This window comes from Macaca thibetana, chromosome 9 (assembly GCF_024542745.1).
Source record: "Macaca thibetana thibetana isolate TM-01 chromosome 9, ASM2454274v1, whole genome shotgun sequence".
NCBI classification, from domain to species: Eukaryota; Metazoa; Chordata; class Mammalia; order Primates; family Cercopithecidae; genus Macaca; species Macaca thibetana.
In genome coordinates, this window is record NC_065586.1 from 19,054,801 (window position 1) to 19,076,029 (window position 21,229).

General features: G+C 39.2%; 1 protein-coding gene across 3 annotated transcripts in view; it reads left to right on the forward strand.

Moving 5' to 3' along the window:
- MALRD1 (MAM and LDL receptor class A domain containing 1) overlaps positions 1-21,229 on the forward strand; it is a 930,868-nt gene that overhangs the window by 318,265 nt on the left and 591,374 nt on the right. For all 3 annotated transcript variants that reach the window (XM_050804020.1, XM_050804022.1, XM_050804021.1), the window contains exons 6-7: positions 17,972-18,073; positions 18,975-19,121. In XM_050804020.1, the coding sequence (XP_050659977.1) occupies positions 17,972-18,073; positions 18,975-19,121 (249 nt within the window). The remainder of the gene's footprint in view (positions 1-17,971; positions 18,074-18,974; positions 19,122-21,229) is intronic.

The following is a 21,229-nucleotide window of genomic DNA, read 5'->3' on the forward strand; positions in this document are numbered from 1 at the left end:
CTCTCCTGGCCTGCATGGTTTCTGCTGAGAAATCTGTTCATAGTCTAATGAATTCCTATAGATATGATTTGATGCTCTTCTCTTGCTACTTTTAGAATTATCTATTTGTCTTTGACTTTTGGTAATATGATTATAATGTGTCTTAAAGAGGACATCTTTATGTTGAATCTAATGGAGACTGGGCTTTGTGTATATGGACGTTCATATTTCTCCCAAGGCTTGGGAGGTTTTTAACTATTATTTTAATAAGATTACTGTGCCTTTCTTCATCTTTTTTCCCTCTGGAAATTGTATAATGCAAAACTTTGTCTGCTTAATGATTTCCCATAGGTCACATAGGCTTTGCTTGCTGTTTTTCATTCTCTCTTCTTTCTTTTCTTCCCTCCTAAGCTATTTCAAAAGACTTGTCGTCAAGTTCAAGGATTCAGAAAATCCTTGTTCTACTAGGCTGTTATTGACATCCTCAATTGTATTTTTTGTTTCATTAGTTGATATCCTCTGCTACAAGATTTCTGTCTTATAAATGATACCTCTTTGTTGAATTAATTATTGAACCCATGAATTGTTTTTCTAATTTTGTTGAATTGTCTGTATTCTCTTTTATCTCACTGAGTTACCTTAAGATTATTATTTTGAATTCCTTTTTGGGCAATTTATAAATTTCCATTTTGGTAGGGGTCAGGTGCTGGAGAGTTATTGTGTTTTTTTAGTGGTATCATGTTTCTTTGCTTTTCTGTATTTCTTATTTCCCTATGTTGATATCTGTGCAACTGGTGGAATAATTGCCCCTTCCAATTTTATAGAATGGCTTTCAGGGGGAAATATTTTCACCTGTGTTTTAGAATATTGGTTAGGTAGGATACCTTGATTGCACATGTGCTTTAGAGTATTGGTTAGGTAGGGTACACTGATTTTGGTTCCAGGTGGACACAGTAGGGTAGTCTCTGGGCAATTTCTTCAGCTATAGTCAACATCAGTAATACCTGAAGGGGTCTCACTGGCTTAGGTTGTGGGAGTTTGTGCAGCTCCTTGGACAAGCCTCCCTACTGGTGGTGGGGATGCTGGGCTGTTCTGAATGCCAAGTGTATGTGAGAGCTGCTCTATTACTGGATCAAGTGTTACCTCCCTGTCGGGGACAGAAATGCTGGGCTGTTTTGTGTATTGAGGGTTTGTCAGGGCTGCTCCACTTTGAATGTGGCTTCTTTGCTGATGTTCATGGTGCCAGACTGTTTCACATACAAGGATACATTGGGACTGCTGTATCTCCGGTCAGTCATAACCTCCCTGGTTGGCAAGATTGCCTATAATTTGGGGGGGCAAGGCATCTCATAAGCTTGGCCACTGGGGTTGCAGCAGTACCACTAGGTATAGGCTTCAAATAGCTGGGATGGTGTGCTGCATCCCCTTGAACTGGAAGGTTGGAGTGCCTGCTGGCAGTTTATTCACAGAAGTAGAGAGCTATAGCTTCTTGGATGGAGAATGGTACACTACCATGTGTGAGCACAGTGTAGTGCCATCAGATCCTCATGGATGGGGAGATGCAGTGGCTACTGGACCCCAGAGAAAGATGTACTCTAGTCATGGCTCCAGTCTCAAGATAGCACTTTATAGCAGCAGTGTAGATCATGGGAAGAGAAGGCACAATGTGGGCTCCTTCTTTGGAGTAGCATAACCATGTCAACTTCTGGCAGTGATCTTAGATTGGGCTTAGGGCCTGTGATGACCACAGAGTTCTGTAGCATCAAAAACCGTGGCAACTGATCTTTGATGGGGGATGCTGGGGGCCTCCTGCTTTCCCTCCCTCCCTCCCTCCCTCCCTCCCTCCCTCCCTCCCTCCCTCCCTCCCTCCCTCCCTCCCTCCCTCCCTTCCTTCCTTCCTTCCTTCCTTCCTTCCTTCCTTCCTTCCTTCCTTCCTTCCTTCCTTCCTTCCTTCCTTCCTTTCTTCCTTCCTTCCTTCGACAGAGTCTTGCTCTGTCACCCAGGCTGGAGTGCAGTGGCACAATCTCGGCTCACAGCAAACTGTACCTCCCAGGTTCACTCCATTCTCCTGCCTCAGCCTTCCGAGTAGCTGGGACTACAGGGGCCCCCCACCATGCCTGGCTAACTTTTTGTATTTTTAGTAGAGATGGGGTTTCACCCTGTTAGCCATGATGGTCTTGATCTGCTGACCTTGTGATCTGCTCGCCTCGACCCCAAAGTGCTGAGATTACAGATGTGAGCCACCACACCCAGCCCCTGCTTACCTTTTGTTTGCAAGGATAATTACTTCTGATTTCGAGCTACTCCCAACTGGGGAGACAGGGCAGTAAAAATAAGGTATTTTCTTCCATTTTCTAGGAATCGATTCTGAGTCTCCATGCTCTAAAGGGTCCCTGCTATTCCCCTGCAACACTCTGGTGCTTTCCCTCAACTACTGTAGTCAAAATGTGCTTGTTTATTCATTGTTTTAGTCCTTTTTAGTAGAGGGAAAATACATTAGGCATCTCTAGTCAGTTGTCTTGCTTACATTATTCCTGTCTGTGCTTGGGTTTTTAACATCCCTTCTGTTAGTATAAGAGCTTACAGATAGATGTTTCTTGCCACGTGGACCAAGCCTGGGTTTTATAGAAGCTGGTGACAGTCGCTTCTAACACTGAACATGTAAAATTCCTGTTTGCTTTTGTATTTTTAGTGGTCAGTGTTTATCAGGGGAGAAATCAGTATATGCTACATTTAAAAGTAGATAAATTGAAATAGAGAACTTTAAGGGAACAGATTATAACCCCCCTGCCTCATACCTAGAAGTAAATAATTAAAGTATCATCCTCAGTGCCTTTTTACTGTTAGAAAATAACATTTATTGGACTTATCAAAAGGGATACAATATATCAATAGAGAATATATGGTTAACTGAAGGCATTGCAGCCTCTACTGCTGACAGATTTGTTATTTAAAATCTTCTCTAATACTCCCTCTTCTGTCACTTTGCATGGCATTCCTGGGTCCAGAGCACAGCCAGCTTAGTTTTAATGAGACATCTGGTTCTTGACCCTGATCCCTTCAGGAATGTCTTTATATATCTCAATTTTATAGTTTCTGCAGAGGTCAAGGTCTGTCAAATAAAATGATCCCTGACTAGTGTACTAGTGTTTTTAATTGGCTAGTCTGGCTAATCATGTTCAAAGGAGAAAAAGGCAAGGAAATCACCTATTGGCTGGACTTTCCTACTGTAGGGAAGTTAGGAATAGGTTGCTGCCATTGAAATTGTATTTGTATTACAAATTTACAAACACACATGCTTGGGTGGTGCTTGGGAGTTGAGATGGCCTGTAATAAGATTCTGCTATCATGTTAGATATAAATTTCTCTGTATATTTGGCCCTGGGAACTAAAGCCATTTCCCTAATTACCCATTATCTATATACTGGGACAAAGACCAAGTAGATGGGCCATCATATATATTCAGAAAGCAAATGTCAGATGTGTAGTAAGTATTTAAAGTATTTAAGTAAGTGCTAAAAATTAAGTAGCATTAAATTGCCAAGTACTATAAAATCACTGCAAAAGTATAAAAGCAATCATAGTACAAGTGAGACTTCAGAAAGATGAATATTCAAAGGAAAATTGTGATCCAATAGAAAAACATGAGTATCTACAATTTCTAAGATAATTGTTCTAGACATTATTATAACCATAATGTATTGGAGGTGGTATGGAAATGAAATTTACTAAAGATGAGGCATCAATAAATTTTAAGGTTCATTTATTACCCAAGCCTTTCACATGAATACGAAATTTACATAACATGACAAGCTTTGGGACTGGAGAGGAGGACTTTGAAATCTAAGACTGAAGTCATCAATGAATATGGAAAGTAGACCTACATGTATGACAGAGGGCAATAAGCTGAATATCTTGAACCAAAATGTTTGCACACATTCAAAGATAAATACTTGTGTTGAAGCAACATTGGGGATTTAGATGAACTGCAACCCTATTTATAGGCGTTGCCTTTTATGGGGCATTGCAAACGATGTCATCTCCTGGGAAAAAAGCTGCAAAGGAAGTGGTTTTCTTACGGAGAAAGCCAGGATTCAGATGAGGTCACCTGGTATGTTCTTTGAAGATGAGGACACTGAGAGTTGTTTCTGTTTTTGTTTTTCGAATAAAGTAAGGATTGAGGGCATATTTACATTTTTGGGAGGAAAACACAGCAGCACGAAGATTAATAATAGAGGAAAAACATAAAGCATTATGGGATGAGATTGGCACTTGACTGGGGCTGCACTTCGTAAATGGCAGAAATGTGAGAGATTGTAAAATTAAGTAGCATTAAATTGCCAAGTGGGACTCTCTAGCCAAGTTCAGGCACTGTTGTAACAGACTAAACCTAGTTAATCATCAGAATCACATCGGAGAGTGATTGATTCTGGGCTTCACTCCAGTGATAGATGGGAATCACTGTGAGTGGAGCCTGAATTTTAAATAAGATTCTCAGGATATATATATTTTTTATTTATGAAGCCACTGGAGCCCAGGCTTAAGAACAGGACTAGCATTTGGGAACAGGTCTGGTATCATGCTGGTGATTGTACTTGGGGCAGAGTCCCAGCTAACTAGAATGAGTAGTTTTAGTCTCGTGCAATCCTGGTGGTAGTGGTTGCGGCAGGGGTGGAGGGAGCATCGGACATACAATCCAGCATCTTCTGGACATTGTCATCAGAAAATCCTATTCCTATGGAGGGTAGGTATAGGGCTTCTTGCATTTGGATGCAAGAAAACAGGAAAGTTTACTTAAATTACCTAAGGAAATGGAGGAGATAATTATGGCAAATGTTCATCAGTCCCAATACTGTTAGAGTTGAGGATCAAGGAATTTATTTTTTTGTATTTGCCTTATTACCTTATGCTTGTCACTTTATGGCTATAAGGTGATGGTTAAAGGCCTATACATCTCAAATTTTGGGCAGGAAGAAGGCATAAATAAGAAGGGGCAATGTTTTTGGCCACATCATTGGCTTGACTATTTTATCTGGATAACTTTAGTTGCTAGTCAGGCTAACAAAACTGAATATTTAGCTTTTAGCTTCTGGAATAGAGGTAAGCAAGGAGAACAGATTTATGAGTGGAATAAGCAAACGTATTTGCTACAGAAACTGAAAATCAACATGAGTATACATATGTAACAAACCTGCACATTATGCACATGTACCCTACAACTTAAAGTATAATAATAATAAATAAATTAAAAAAAAAGAAGTAAATTCCAATTTTTTTTCAAAATCTGTTCCCTCTCATTCATTCCCTGTTTTAGTCATTAGCAGTTATTTTGTCTCACTCAAAAAGCTAAGAGTCATTTTTACATATTCTTCTCTTTTTTTCACCCTTATATCAATTTGGCTAAAAAATATTATTGAGGGAATGTCCTACCTTATTTCTTAAATTTTCTCCTCTTATTTATTACTATTGTTTATCTAACCCCGACTTTGTTCCAGCCCACATTTTTTTTTTCCTGTGGGATACATTTTTTCTTCCAATTTTAATGTATTCTACTCGACAATCTACTTCCAACAGGTTATACTTTATAACAGACACCTATGGCCAGGTCTCCACTTCTCATAAATCCATCAGTAAGTCTTATTGCCTCCAGGACAGAATTCAAATATTTTATCATGATATTAGCTTCTCATGATACTGCTCTTTTTCAGTAGTCCAATGTCCTACTTCACAGTTCCCCCAAGAATCCCATACTCTGGTCAAAACAAATTACTTGCAAGTTCAGCAACACAGGGTCCTCTAATTCTTGGGCGTTATGCAAACCTCTTTTCCTCTGCCTGAAAGCCTGATTTCATAACTTTTCTTTTTCTTCTTCTTCTCATTTTTCCTCTCCTTCACCTCTCCCTATCCTCAACCTTCTCTTCCCTCTTTTCTCCCCATTTTTCTCCCCTCTGTCCTCCTCCTACATTTCTCCTCCCTCCTTCCTTTACTTCACTTGCCCTCTTCCTCTCCTTTCCTTTTTCTTCCTCCTTCTCCCTTCTGCCTTCTTTGTTCCTTCCTTTTCTTTTTTCCTTTTCTTCTTTTTTATATGCTCAGGTTTCTGAGCATAAGTTTCTTGTGAGTTGAGTTTTCTTGTGCAGGGGATTTTCCCTTATAGACTATCCCTCCACACTGCCACTGCCACCCCCACACACACACACACACACACACACACACACACACGTTTATTGATTTATCTTCTAGACTAAATTCTAAGTGCCTTGAAGCATAGTTCCTATCCTGTCTAATTCACTTGTGGAACCCTAGAACAGAACAAGCACTTCGTGAATAGAGATTGACCAAATGATTGAACAGAGAACGTGTGCAGTTATTCAAATGCCAAATATTTGAGATTTTGGATGATTTCTTCTTCCTTGTGAGATACGTATGCTCCATTCCATAAAAAAATAGATTTAAATAAAATATCAGGGGAAGATGTTTTTAACAGTACTTACATTTGTGCTGAGAATATTATATTATTTCTAGGTTTTTGTTTTAGTATGAAAAATGAAGCTAGGTCCTCAAACTACATAAGGAGGCTTTATTGAAGGAGAATTAATCTGGGCCAACCATTTTCCATATTTTAATAGACATACAGGTGCTTTTGCCACATTATAACAGAAATATTGTATTTAGAAATGAGTGGACTTAAAGAAAATGAGTGGAGTTAAGTTCTAACATAGCCGTCTTTTGATAAATCTTTTTGGTTTATTGAAATGATTGTTTAGGAGGCTGAGATGGGTGGATCACTTGAGGTCAGGAGTTCGAGACCAGCCTGGCCAACATGGTGAAACCCCATCTCTACTAAAAATACAAAATTAGCTGGGTGTGGTGGCACGCACCTGTAATCCCAGCTACACTGGAGGCTGAGGCAGGAGAATCACTTGAACCCAGGAGGCGGAGGTTGCAGTGTGCTGAGATGGCACCACTGCACTCCAGCCTGGGTGACAAAACAAGACTCTGTCCTGGAAAGAAAAGAAAAAGATATTTAGGTTTCCTAAAAAGACTTCTTTTCTTCTTTCTTCAAACCAATATGCCTTTCAATTTTTTTTGTACTTCTTTTAATGACACTAGGAAGCGATTGTATTAACTGTGTTATTTTTTTTTCCTGTATTCTGACGCAGTGAATTCTGGGGTCTTGGTGAACCTGGAGGGGTCTCACAGGGTAAGCTTATTCCTAGAGATAGTAAACAGCTCACCCTTTTCACTTAACCAGTGTGCTTTTCAAATACAAATCAACAAATCCAGAGCCCCCATCCCCATCCACTTCCTCTATTGTTGGACTTTCACATACCCGGGCCACTATGCACCTGCCCTACTCACCCCAGGGCTAGTATATTAGTCTATTATGGCTGCCATAACAAAGTACCTCAGACTGTGTTACTCAAACAACAGAAATTTATTTTCTCTTGATTCTTGAGGCCAGACATCTGAGTTCAAAATGTCAACAGGATTGATTGAGTTTTGTGTCCTTTCTTCTTGGCTTATAGATGGCTGTCTTCTCACTGTGTCTTCACATGGTCATTCTATACCTGACTATGACCTACACTCTAGTTATAAATACACCAGCCAAATTGGATTAGTACCACCCGGTTGCCTCATTTTACCTTAGTTAGCTGTATAAAGGACATATTTTCAAATACAGTCACTTTCAGAAGTACTTTGGGTTAGCACTTCAACATCGGAATTTCGGGAGGCGTGATTTGGCCCATAATAACCAAGTTCCAGACAACTAGAAACAGCTTCTATGTTCTAGGGCCTGCTGACATCATTTAAACTAGCCAGTCCTAGGCCTGCTAACCCTGCCTCCCTTGCTTCTCCTAGTAACCAGAAGAAAGTTTCTGGCCCACATTTCACTCCTCTTCCTCTGCCTCCTGACTGACTCACGCTGGGACTTTCCCATGTGCTCCCTCTTCTTGGAGAGGGGGTGTCTAGAGACACCCAAGACGAGGTCTATACTCTGGGTGACCAAATAATCTGTATAACAGACCCCCATGACATGAATTTCCTATATAACAAACCTGCACATGTATCCCGAAGTTAAAATTAAAGCTGCTTTTTTTTTTTTTTTTTTTTTTAAAGAGAAAACAACTCATAGAGCTGAATACTGGAAAATAGGAACTTTACCATATGTAAATTTATAAGTAATTTGAAAATGAAATGACCAATTTTTAAAGGTGAAAAATTCTGATGAGGAAGTTTATAATATATAGCTTATTTATTATACTGTCATTTATGAAAATGAAACTATTATTTTAACATATATATTTCTCTTTACTATAAAAATATATCATAAGGTCAGGAGTTCGAGACCAGCCTGGCCAACATGGTGAAACCCTGTATCTACTAAAAATATAAAAATTAGGCAGGTGTATAATGGTTGAACTAGTTTACAATCCCACCAACAGTGTAAAAGTGTTCCTATTTCTCCACATCCTCTCCAGCACCTGTTGTTTCCTGACTTTTTAATGATTGCCATTCTAACTGGTGTGAGATGGTATCTCATTGTGGTTTTGATTTGCATTTCTCTGATGGCCAGTGATGATGAGCATTTTTTCATGTGTCTGTTGGCTGTATGAATGTCTTCTTTTGAGAAATGTCTGTTCATGTCCTTTGCCCACTTTTTGATGGGGTTGTTTGTTTTTTTCTTGTAAATTTGTTTGAGTTCTTTGTAGGTTCTGGATATTAGCCCTTTGTCAGATGAGTAGATTGCAAAAATTTTCTCCCATTCTGTAGGTTGCCTGTTCACTCTGATGGTAGTGTCTTTTGCTGTGCAGAAGCTCTTTAGTTTAATGAGATCCCATTTGTCAATTTTGGCTTTTGCTGCCGTTGCTTTTGGTGTTTTAGACATGAAATCTTTGCCCATGCCTATGTCCTGAATGGTACTACCTAGGTTTTCCTCTAGGATTTTTATGGTATTAGGTCTAACATTTAAGTCTCTAATCCATCTTGAATTAATTTTCGTATAAGGAGTAAGGAAAGGATCCAGTTTCAGCTTTCTACTTATGGCTAGCCAATTTTCCCAGCACCATTTATTAAATAGGGAATCCTTTCCCCATTTCTTGTTTCTCTCAGGTTTGTCAAAGATCAAATGGCTGTAGATGTGTGGTATTATTTCTGAGGACTCTGTTCTGTTCCATTGGTCTATATCTCTGTTTTGGTACCAGTACCATGCTGTTTTGGTTACTGTAGCCTTGTAGTATAGTTTGAAGTCAGGTAGGGTGATGCCTCCAGCTTTGTTCTTTTGACTTAGGATTGTCTTGGAGATGCGGGCTCTTTTTTGGTTCCATATGAACTTTAAAGCAGTTTTTTCCAATTCTGTGAAGAAACTCATTGGAACTAGATGTACCATATGACCCAGCCATCCCATTACTGGGTATATACCCAAAGGATTATAAATCATGCTGCTATAAAGACACATGCACACGTATGTTTATTGCGGCACTATTCACAATAGCAAAGACTTGGAATCAACCCAAATGTCCATCAGTGACAGATTGGATTAAGAAAATGTGGCACATATACACCATGGAATACTATGCAGCCATAAAAAAGGATGAGTTTGAGTCCTTTGTAGGGACTTGGATGCAGCTGGAATCCATCATTCTTAGCAAACTATCACAAGAACAGAAAACCAAACACCGCATGTTCTCACTCATAGGTGGGAACTGAACAATGAGATCACTCGGACTCAGGAAGGGGAACATCACACACCGGGGGCTATCATGGGGAGGGGGGAGGGGGGAGGGATTGCATTGGCAGTTATACCTGATGTAAATGACGAGTTGATGGGTGCAGCACAGCAACATGGCACAAGTATACATATGTAACAAACCTGCACGTTATGCACATGTACCCTACAACTTAAAGTATAATAATAATAAATAAATTAAAAAAAAAAAAAATTAGGCAGGTGTAGTGGTGCATGCCTGTAATCCCAGCTACTGGGGAGGGTAAGACAGGAGAATCGCTTGAACCCGGGAGGCAGAAGTTGCAGTGAGCAGAGATCACGGCACTGTACTCCAGCCTGGATGACAAACAAAAGAAAAAAAAAAGTACATATAAGCTATTTTATTTATAAAACTGCTTAGTATTAGGTATTTTCGCAGTTTCTGAACACTTTGCAAGTTGGACAATAAAACTAATTTTTTAATATGAAAGAAATTATTGAGACTATTTTCAGATTTTCAAACAATACCATTCTAACCTCTGCCCCTTCCAAGATGTGAAAATTTATTGTACATTTATTGGAAAGAGGATCACTTTAGATTTTACCAAAGTAGCTAGTATGAAAAAAAAAAAATCAAGACTTGCTATTGTGATTAAATAAGAACATGTTCAATCACTGATTCTTGAATAACACTGATTCCTAAAGAAACAGCTGATTATAATTTTGTATAATGATTTCATGCAGTGGCTCATAATCAGAATATTGTGAATATTCTGTGAATATTTTTAGATTGGTTTTTCAGGACTTTTCCTAAGTCTCATATGCAAATCCCTCAAATGTACCAATCATCCCTTTATTAGAATCTGAATGATGCATATATATTATCCAGTTAAATAACTAAGGACCTTTTTTTATTTTAGTTGCTTCCAGTTTTCTTTTAAGAGACAGTAACTGTTCCTTGAAATCCACTACTAATTAAGGAAAATTGACAAATTGTCTAAAACCTCTGGAGTAAAAACTGGATGTCAGTTATAACTTTTACCTCAATGGCCTTGAGACTTGGACTTCATTTTCTACCCTCAGAGAGTCTGGACAATTTCATTTAATCGGTTTGTGCTAGATAATATTTGAAGGATGGCAGGCCCTAGACATGTGGCTTCAGTGGTACAGACACCTTGAAAGGGTTGGCAAAGCTTCATTCCACTAATCATGTATCATTGATGGAGGATTTGAAAACCCCTAAAATAATATTCTAAGGCCAGATTGTGGTACAATGTAAGAATAAGAGAAAGAGAGTTGGGCATGGTGGCTCACGCCTGTAATCCCAGCACTTTGGGAGGCCAAGGTGGGTAGATCGCCTGAGGTCAGGAGTTCGAGACCAACCTCAACCTGGCCAACATGATGAAACCTTTCTCTACTTAAAATACAAAAATTAGCCAGGTGTGGTGGCATGCACCAATGCCAGCTACTTGGGAGACTGAGGCAGGAGAGTTGCTTGAACCTGAGAGATGGAGGTTGCAGTGAGCCAAGATTGTGCCACCGCACTCCAGCCAGCCTGGGCAACAGAGTGAGACTCTGTCTCAAAAAAAAAAAAAAAAAAAAAAAAGGGAGAGGAGAGAGTGAAGGAGGGAAAATTAATGTGCATATAAATAACTAACATATTTAAATAGCTTTGAGCTCTGGGATTGAATGCACTAAAATAAAAAGAGCTGTCCAGTTTTATTGATCAACAATTTATGCATGCCAGGCCAAAATACAAACTCATATGCCACTGTTTTTATGGTTGTAAATTCCAGTTTTCAGGCCAAAGTTAGTAAAAGTGGTAGACCCTGGTGAAAGAAATTTAATACATTTGACAAAAGCTATGTTTTTAATTCCATGCAATTTGTACTCAACTGTTTTGCTTTTTTGTTTGTAGTACTTCTGGGTGTTTTTTTTTTTTTTTGTGTCTAGTATAAATAGTGACAAATTAGAGATAATATACAACATTTAATTGAACTATGACCAATATTTAGTTTTGTAGCTCTAGGGATAGAAGATTTGTAGCTATTATATGAATCTACAAAAATTACAGTTTTAATTGTTTCATAGTAATCATTATTATGCAATCTTAGCTTCATTTATCGCCAACATTCCCTTAATTGCATATGCAGCTTTATTTTCAGGGGATCTTACATTCAAGAGGATTTGCATATTCATCATTTGTAAACTCCCATTATGAGAAACCAGATTGTGGATGCATTCATAAATCATTTCCATAACCAATTGCTTCAGTTTTATCACAAATAAAAGTGAAAATGATGTATATTGAGTCTACAGTCTTTTAAAAATTTTCATCAGGTTGTTCTTAGGTCATTTATTCATTTATCAAACAAGTATACATTGAGCATCTATTATGCCAATAATTTTTTTAGGTAGTGGTGTGATAGCAGTGAAAAAACAAATAGTAATCATTGCATTCTCCAAGCTTACAATTTAGTCAGGGAGAAAAATGATACTAAGCAAATAAATAATATAGTTTACGTCAAGTGGTGATATTTGCTATGGAGAACAGTAAAGCAAAAAACTGTGAGAAGTTCCAGAAATGAGGATGAGATGAAGGATGGAGGTCATAAAATGTAGTTAGATTCTGGATGCATTTTATTGATAATGTGGAAATTTGCTGATGGATTGCATGTTTGGTGAGAGAGAGAGAAAGAGATGAGTCTTGGAAGACTCCCAATTTCTCACCTTCACTCACCTCATATTTAACTTTTTTAAGTTAAATATGAGATTTGGCAATATAGAGGTCAATCTTGATATATGCAGTTTCAGGGGAGCGGTAAAGGTGACCAAAAAACAAACAAAACAAAGAAGGAATAAAATACTGATCTGTGCTACAACATGGATGAGCCTCAAAAACATTTTGCTGAGTGAAAGAAGCCAAGCACAAAGGCTACAGCCTCCATGATTCCATTTAAATCGTCAGTATGTTCACATTAAAATATATAATCTGAGAAAAATAGCCAAAGAATAGAGGAAGCAAGCCATGTGAATATTAGATGTATTGACAAAAAGAGTCAAGCTCTGTAAAATATTAAAGGAGATTTATTCTGAGCCAAACATGAGTGACCAATGGGTCATGACACAGTCCTCAGGAGATCCTGAGAACAGATGCCCAAGGCGGTCGGGCTACAAGTTGGTTTTATACAATTTAGGGAGACATAAATGTCAATCAATGCATGCAGGATGTACATTGGTTGAGTTTAGAAAGGCAGAACAACTGGGAGAGGGGGCTTCCAGGTCATAGGTGGATTCAAAGATTTTCTGATTGACTATCAGTTGAGTTATTATCTAAAGACCTGGAATATGGGAAGTCATTCTAGGTTACAGTAAGAGGTGGTGGAGACCAAGGTTTTATCATGTAGATGAAGCCTCCAGGTAGCAAGCTTCAGAGAGAATAGACTGTAGATGTTTCTTATCAGACTTAGTTTGTTCTACCAGTAATTGCAAAAGGGAGGAGGGTATAATGAGGCATGTCTGGCTTCACTTTCCCATCATGGCCTGAACCAATTTTACAGGTTAACTTTGGAATGTCCGTGGATGAGAGGAGGGGTCCATTCAGATGGCTGGGGGCTTAGGGTTTAATTTTTTTATTTATAGATCCAGCGATAAATGCAAGGCCTTGAGGAAAGAGGCCTTGGTTTATATGAGGAAGGCCATAGTAAAGCATTGATATTTACTTCATGTAGGATGAAAACCCTGGAAGAGCAGAGGAGACATGATCTGACCCACATATCTAAGATTATAGTGGAGCAAGGACAACCACAGGAAGACAAATTAAGAAGTTACTAAGACGATCAAGAAGGAGATGGTGTTTCCTGAGCCAGAGTTGGTAGTAGTAGTGGAGGTTATAAAATGTAGTTAGATTCTGGATGTGCTTTATTGATAATGCAGAAATTTGCTGATGGATTGCATATTTGGTGAGAGAGAGAGAAATAGATGAGTCATGGAAGACTCCCAATTTCTTGCCTTAACTAGAAGGATGGGGTTTCATTAACTGGCATAAGAAAGGTTGTGGGAAGAGAAAATTTAGGTTGAGAAAAATCAGAAGTTTATTTGAGATAGTAACCGCCCACAGGGTTCACCTTGCCCACTGCCTTGAAAGAGCCAATTGATCAAGACAGGGGAATTGCAATAGAGAAAGAGTAATTCACGCAGAGCTGGCTGTGTGGGAGACTGGAGTTATATTAACACTCAAATCAATCTCTCTGAGCATTCAGGGAGCAGAGTTTTTAAGGATAACTTGGTGGGCGGGGGGAAGCCAGTGAGCCAGGAGTGCTGACTGGTCAGAGATGAAATCACAGGGAGTCGGAGCTGTCTTCTTGTGCTCAGTCAGTTCCTAGGATGAGGCTACAAGATCAGATGAGCCAGTTTATTGACCTGGGTGGTGCCAGTTGATCCATCAAGTGCAGGGTCTGCAAAATATGTCAAGCACTGATCTTAGGAGCAGTTTAGGGAGGGTCAGAATCTTATAGCCTCTAGCTGCATGACTCCAAAACCATAATTTCTAATCTTGTGGCTAATGTTAGTCCTACAAAGGCCATCTAGTCCCCAGGCAAGAAGGAGGTCTGCTTTGGGAAAGGGCTGTTACCAACTTTGTTTAAACTATAAACTAAGTTCCTCCCAAAGTTAGTCCAGCCTACACCCAGGAATGAGCAAGGAGAGCTTGGAAGGTAGAAGTAAGATGGAGTCAATTAAGTTAGATCTCTTTCACTGTCTCAGTTATACTTTTGCAAAGGTGGTTTCAAGATTTAGACCTATTTCTGTGACCCGAGGGAGGAGGCTTAAGTCAGTAACAGGATATTGCTGGAGTGTAGAGTTGGAGTCCAGCAAAAATTTTGGGCCTGAGGTATAATTTTATGAGTCATCAGCATTTAGGAGAGGATTTAATGGCATGTGACTAGGTGATATTAACAAGGTTGTGGGTTTGTAAAGAGGAGAAGAGATGGAAGGACTGAGCTTTGAGGCAGTCTCATATTGAGCAGATGGGGGAAAACCACAAGAGAGACTGAGAAAAAAATAGCTGGCAACATGAGCAGAAAACCAGAAGAGAGATTTATGCAAAAGCCTGGTGAAGAAAATATTTCAAGAAAAAGGGAGTGAGCAGCTCTGTCCAATAATAATGATATGTCAAGTATGTTGAAGAAAAAAAGTTAAATATGAGATTTGGCAATATAGAGGTCAATCTTGATATATGCAGTTTCAGGGGAGTGGTAAAGGTGACGAAAAAACAAACAAACAAAGAAGGAATAAAATACTGATCCATGTTACAGCATGGATCAACCTCAAAAACATTTTGCTGAGTGAAAGAAGCCAAGCACAAAGGCTACACCCTCCATGATTCCATTTGTGTGAAATAGCCAGAGGTGGAAATCCATAGAGATAGAAATCAGATGTAGTGGCTGCCAGGGGAGGAGGGGAGAAGAGAGAACGGTGAAGTGACTGAGGGGTACAAGTGATGAAAATGTCTTGGAATTAGGTAGTTTGATAATTGCACAACATTGCAGATTTAATAAAAGCCACTGACTTGTACACTTTTTTTTGGTCGAAGCAGAGTTTCACTCTTGTTGCCCAGGCTAGAGTGTGGTGGCGCGATCTCAGCTCACTGCAACCTCTGCCTCCCGGGTTCAAGTGATTCTCCTGTCTCAGCCTCCTGAGTAGCTGGGACTACAGGCATGCACCACCACCCCTGGCTAATTTTTGTATTTCTAGTAGAGACGGAGTTTTGCCATGTTGGTCAGGCTTATCTCAAACTCCTGACCTCAGGTGATCCACCTGCCTCAGCCTCCCCAAAGTGCCGGGATTACAGGCATGAGCCACTGTTCCTAGTCTTTTTTTTTTTTGACGGAGCTCTGTCACCCAGGTTGAAGTGCAGTGGTGCGATCTCGACTCACTGCAACCTCCACCTCCTGGGTTCAAGCTTTTCTCCTGTCTCAGATTTCCTAGCTGGGATTGCAGGCGTGTACCACCACACCTTGCTAATATTTGTATTTTTGGTAGAGATAGGGTTTCACCATGTTGGCCAGGCTGGTCTCAATCTCCTGAACTCAAGTGATCCACCTGCCTCGGCCTCTCAAAGTGCTGGGATCACAGGCATGAGCCACTGTGCCTGGCCTACTTCTACACTTTAAAATAGATAAAATGGAAATGGTAAGTGATATGTTTTGTGATGTTTATCTCAATTTTTAAAAAACTGTTATTGACATAGGTTCAAGAGAGAATAGGAGGGGAAAGAACTGGTGTTGGAGTCAGTGTGAAAATAGGCAGAACTTTGAGAAGTTAGTTGGAGAAGGTTGTCGGGTCAGGAGAGTGTTTTTCTAAGACGGGTGAAGTTTTGGCCATTTAGGTCCTGAAGGAAATGATCTTGTTGAGAAAGAGAACACACTGTTGTAAATGAGAGGAGAGGAAATTGGCAGCATGATTCCTTAAATAGCCAACAGAGATGAAATTTCTGTCTAAATGGAAGACGTCATCCAGAGAAGGGTATGGAGAGTTGACCCGTTCCTACAGAGGGCAAAGCATGTGGACAGCTGGCCAGTGAGATTGATGATGAGACTTGTAAAGTTTTCTTCTGATTTCTCTCATCTTCCCAATGAAATATGAAGCGAGATGGTAAGCTGAGAATAATGATAGGGAAGGAAGAGCTGGAAGTCAAAAGAGGGAATAGAAGGCTTTGAACAGTTGTCTAGGAATGTGGAAAAGGAAAGAATGAGGGTCACCATGACACCATGCAGTGAGTAGTCATCAATACGATGTCATTTCTGTTTACATGATTGTGAACAAAGTGAAATCTGCATGATTTCTTCACTCCATTCAGCTGTACACATACAGGCTAGAGTAAGTGAAGGGATGTATTTTCTAGAGTTTTTGCCATGAGAGTATGGAGAAATATGAGCATGGCCAAGGAGTGATTGCTTGTCTGACATCTGTAATAAAGGAAATGAAGATATGATATATGAGGGAAATAATTGAAAAGAATTTAGGACCCTGGGCTTGTAGAACCTGGCCCAGTCGAAATATTGTTAGAGTAGAGATATGAAAAGAAGTGAGCTGGAAAGGTAGGGATGATGGTTGGGGAGTGGACCACTTGAAATTAAGACAAGGAAACGTTATCATCATTAGTAATGGTAATACTCCTTTTGAAGAGTGGTGGCAGAGGTTGTTTTTCATCAAAGTTCTCCTTCAAGGTCATCCATAAGAAGATATCAAGAAACTGAGAAGCAAATAAAAGTGAATATTGAAATGACAAAGAATGACAGTGAGCTAGAGCTAGAATCTTCAGGGGTTGAGGGACAGGGCACCCTCAGGGATCACCCACAGTGTCTGTAGGTGGTTATAACAAGCTGGAACACTGAGGGGTGCCATTTGACATCATGAGAGTCAAAGCTTGGGTATCTAGGAAGGTCAGAGGGAGAACTGTCTGCAAGTGGTATGGGCAGGAAGGACTCCTAGTCTACCTTCAAGTCTTATATTAGGAGGGCTTGGGGAAAAGAAAACAAAAAAACAGGTACAACTTTTTTTTCGATGGAGTCTTGCTCTGTTGCCCAGGCTGGAGTGAAGTGGTATGACTTTGACTTACTGCAACCTCCGCCTCCTGGGTTCAAGCAATTCTCCTGCCTCAGCCTCCCTAGTAGCTGGGATTGTGGATGCATGCCACCATGCCCAGCTCATTTTTGCATTTTTAGTAGAGACGGGGTTTTGCCATGTTGGCCAGGCTGGTCTCAAACTCCTGAACTCAGGTGATCCACCCGCCTTGGCCTCCCAAAGGCTGGTCCATGGCTGGGATTAAAGGTGTGAGCCACCATGGCCGGCCAACAGGCACAATTTGAGAAAGCTCCAGAGAGAGCAGTTCCAGGGAAGATCCACCTTCAGGTTTAACGGGACACCATATCTTGTATTGGACATATGTATAACTGTCCTTCAAATGGTAGACTCTGAGTTCTAACATTAGAGTTTTTTCACTCCTGTGAAGGATTGGCTTTGGGACTTGCCAGTCACTATGGAGATATGATTAAAATCCAAAAACATTGGCATGGTTGTTTTGTTCTGTTTTTCTCTGTCTCTATGTGAGTGGTGTGTGTATGTGTGTGTGTGAATGAGAGAGAGAGATAGGGTTACCTAAAGGGTGGTAGAGAAATTGGTTAAAGAGTGCTTTGTAGAATGAATATTAACATTAAAAAAAAATACTTGAGTCTTTCCAGTTGCACCTGCATTTCACTTCTTGCCAATCTTTAAATTTAACAGATGGAATTCTACTGTGTCAGGAAGCACTGAATGCTGAGCAGGAGCTGTGCCGTCCAGATACAGATCTCTGCAGATTTGATATTACAGATGAAGAATTGAGATGTAAGTGTTAAATTGAGATATTCACTTTTCTGGTGTATATGCAATATATGAGACCCAGAGTCCATTCACAAGCCAACCTATGTTGACATTAATGTCCTAGTTTTAGCTGGAGTGTTATTGGGAGGCTATAGTGGTTTATACCAAATACATCAATTTAAGGCCATGTCATTTTGTAAAACAAACTGAAACTATCTTGGAATTATATGCAGTGTTTCTTCTATAATATTTCAGTGTGATTATGAATAGTAAATAATTTAACTAATCTAATCCCATAAAGTAGGTAAGGCAAAATATAAAGCCATTTTAAAAATTGTTGACTGGGTATGGTGGCTCATGCCTATAATCCCAGAACTTTGAGGGGCTGGGATGAGAGGATTGCTTGAGGCCAAGAGCTCAAAATTAGCCTGGGCAATATAGCAAGATGTCATCTTTACCAAAAAATTACCTGGACATGGTGGCGTGCACCTGTGGTGGTCCTAGCTACGTGGGAGGCTGAGGCTGGAATATTGCTTGAGCCCAGGAGTTTGAGGCTACAGTGGGCTCTGATTGCACCACTGCATTTGGCCTGGGTGGCAGAGCGAGACCCTGTCTCTTAACAAAATTAAAACATATTGTGACTGAAGTGGTGACGCATACAAGAAAAACTAGGAATCTCCTTTTATTTATGGCAATGGTTCTCATTTGAGAGGATATCGTACATGTGTATCAACTGAAACATTTTTGCAAAATAGAGTGGCTGGTACACTCTAAGATTTGTTGAATTCCAACTTCCAGACGTAAATTAGTGTGTGCTAGTGTATGTGTGTATATAAGCCTTTTGGTTGATTACAATACGTAACCTGGTTAAGCAGCCACTCTAGCAGACTAATAGTCCACCAAGATCTTTTTCTCCCCTGTTTAGTGTGTCAGGCCTGTGGGTTCGAATTTGACATGTGTGAGTGGACATCAGAAGCATCTGTTGGCCACATTTCCTGGATGCGCACAAAAGCGAGAGAGGTCCCTGCATTAGAATCCACACCTCAGCAGGATCAAGGAGGTGATGATGAAGGTAGAAAAAAAAATATCTTTTGTGTATTACTTTTAGAATTCTGCTTTATGGTGACTAGTTATAAGACATTACATAGGGCGCGTTGGTGAATATCCTGAGTATATTTTATTGAAAATACACCCTGTAATAGGAGCTGAAGTTGAAAATAACAATTATGTTTCCAACAGTGTAAAAGAAGAGTTGTACTAGATTAACAATTTTTTTTACGTTTTATTATTTCCTTCAGGAGTTATTATTGTGTGAACAAAAAGGAAAAGTATTAAAAGGCTTTTTTTTTGTTACACCTGTTAGCTTTCTTTTCTTTTCTTTTTGTTTTTAAAGTCTTACTCTGTCACCCAGGTTGGAATGCAGTGGTGAGATCTCGGCTCACTGCAACCCCCGCCTCCTCGGTTTAAGCGATTCTCCTGCCTCCGCCTCCCAAGAAGCTGGTACTACAGGCACGTGCCACCATGCCTGGATAATTTTTGAATTTTTAGTAGAGACAGAATTTCAACATGTTGGCCAGGCTGGTCTCGAACTCCTGACCTCAAGTGTTCCACCAACCTTAGCCTCCCAATGTGCTGGGATTACAGGTGTAAGCCATCGTGCCTGGCCAAGTCTGCTAGCTTTTTCTTTTTCTTTTCGTTTTTTCTTTTTTTTTTTTCCTTCCTTCCTCCCCTCCCTCCCTCCCTCCCTCCCTCCCTCCCTCCCTCCCTCCCTCCTCCCTTCCTTCCTTCCTTCCTTCCTTCCTTCCTTCCTTCCTTCCTTCCTTCCTTCCTTCCTTCCTTCCTTCCTTCCTTCCTTCCTTCCTTCCTTCCTTCCTCCCTTTCCTTCTTTCCTCCCTCCCTCCCTCCTTCCTTCCTTCCTTCCTTCATTCCTTCCTTCCTTTCTTCCTTTCTTCCTTTTTCTTTCTTTCTTTTTTTTTAACACTGCCATGTTGTCTATGAGTTTCTTCCTCTTGCTAACATATTAATTTGTATTTTCTGTTTACTTTTATTCTTTTTGCTTTTTTTCTTTCTTCCTTTTCTTTGAGGGGTGAGTATTGTTACATTTTTATTTTTATTTTTTTCACTGATCTGGAAGCTTTAATTTATATATCTTATTGTTATGACTATTCTTAATTTTAGGATATATTCTTTATATGAAATTTCTTTAACAAAGCCTAAAGTGATTTAGTATTTCTGCTTTTTTGAACGTGAAAAAGACCAAAGTACCATTTAATTATTTTTTGGTCCTGAGTTACAGTTGAACATTTTAAAGAGTTTTAAAGTCATTATCTTTTTATGATACTTATAACTATTAAGATTATATATTCCATTATTTTTCTTGCTCACCACTGTTTTTTAGATTTTATGCTTTCCTTTTTGGTTCCCTTATCCCCTTGCAAAGGTTGACTCTTTAATCAATTGTTCTTAATCAATTGTTCTCTTATTTAGAAAAGATCTGTGGTGATGAGCTCCCACAGTATCTGTAAACTTAAAATGTTTTAAAATTGTTCTCACTTCTAAATAATAATTTATCTGGTCATACAATTTTAGAAATTTTTTTTTTAATTTCTAAGTACAGGGTGATTTTCCCTCTTTAGCTCCTGATATGTACTGTAGTGACTGAGAAGTCTGAGTGCAAGTAATGTTTTTTTAGTTTAATGCAGATTTTAAAAATGTTTCTTTATCTATGATATTTGAAAATTTCAATATGATGAGTGAAGGAATGAGTATATATTTAATTTTTAATGCTCAGAATGCACATATATCATCATTTGCAGAAATTGTATTATTTTATTCAAGTAATTCTCTTACTCCCTCTAATCTTTTCATCTTGAGTTTCTATTAAAGACAACTATTGTTCACACTCCATAACTTGACCACTCCTTTTTATTTTCTATATAATTTACTCTATTTTGAGTTATATTTCAGGGCTTCTGGTACATGAATTTTCTCTTTGACACTATGGCCAGTCTGCGTTATATTCTGCCTATTGGGCATTTAATTTAAAGTCTTAATTTATTTTTGTTTTAAGTTTATACTTGCTAATATTTTCTTATTTATTTCCTAGTGTATCTTAATATGTTTTAAATAGAATGTATTAGAATTGTATGAAATTTAATTTCTTTTTTGTACAATTTATAA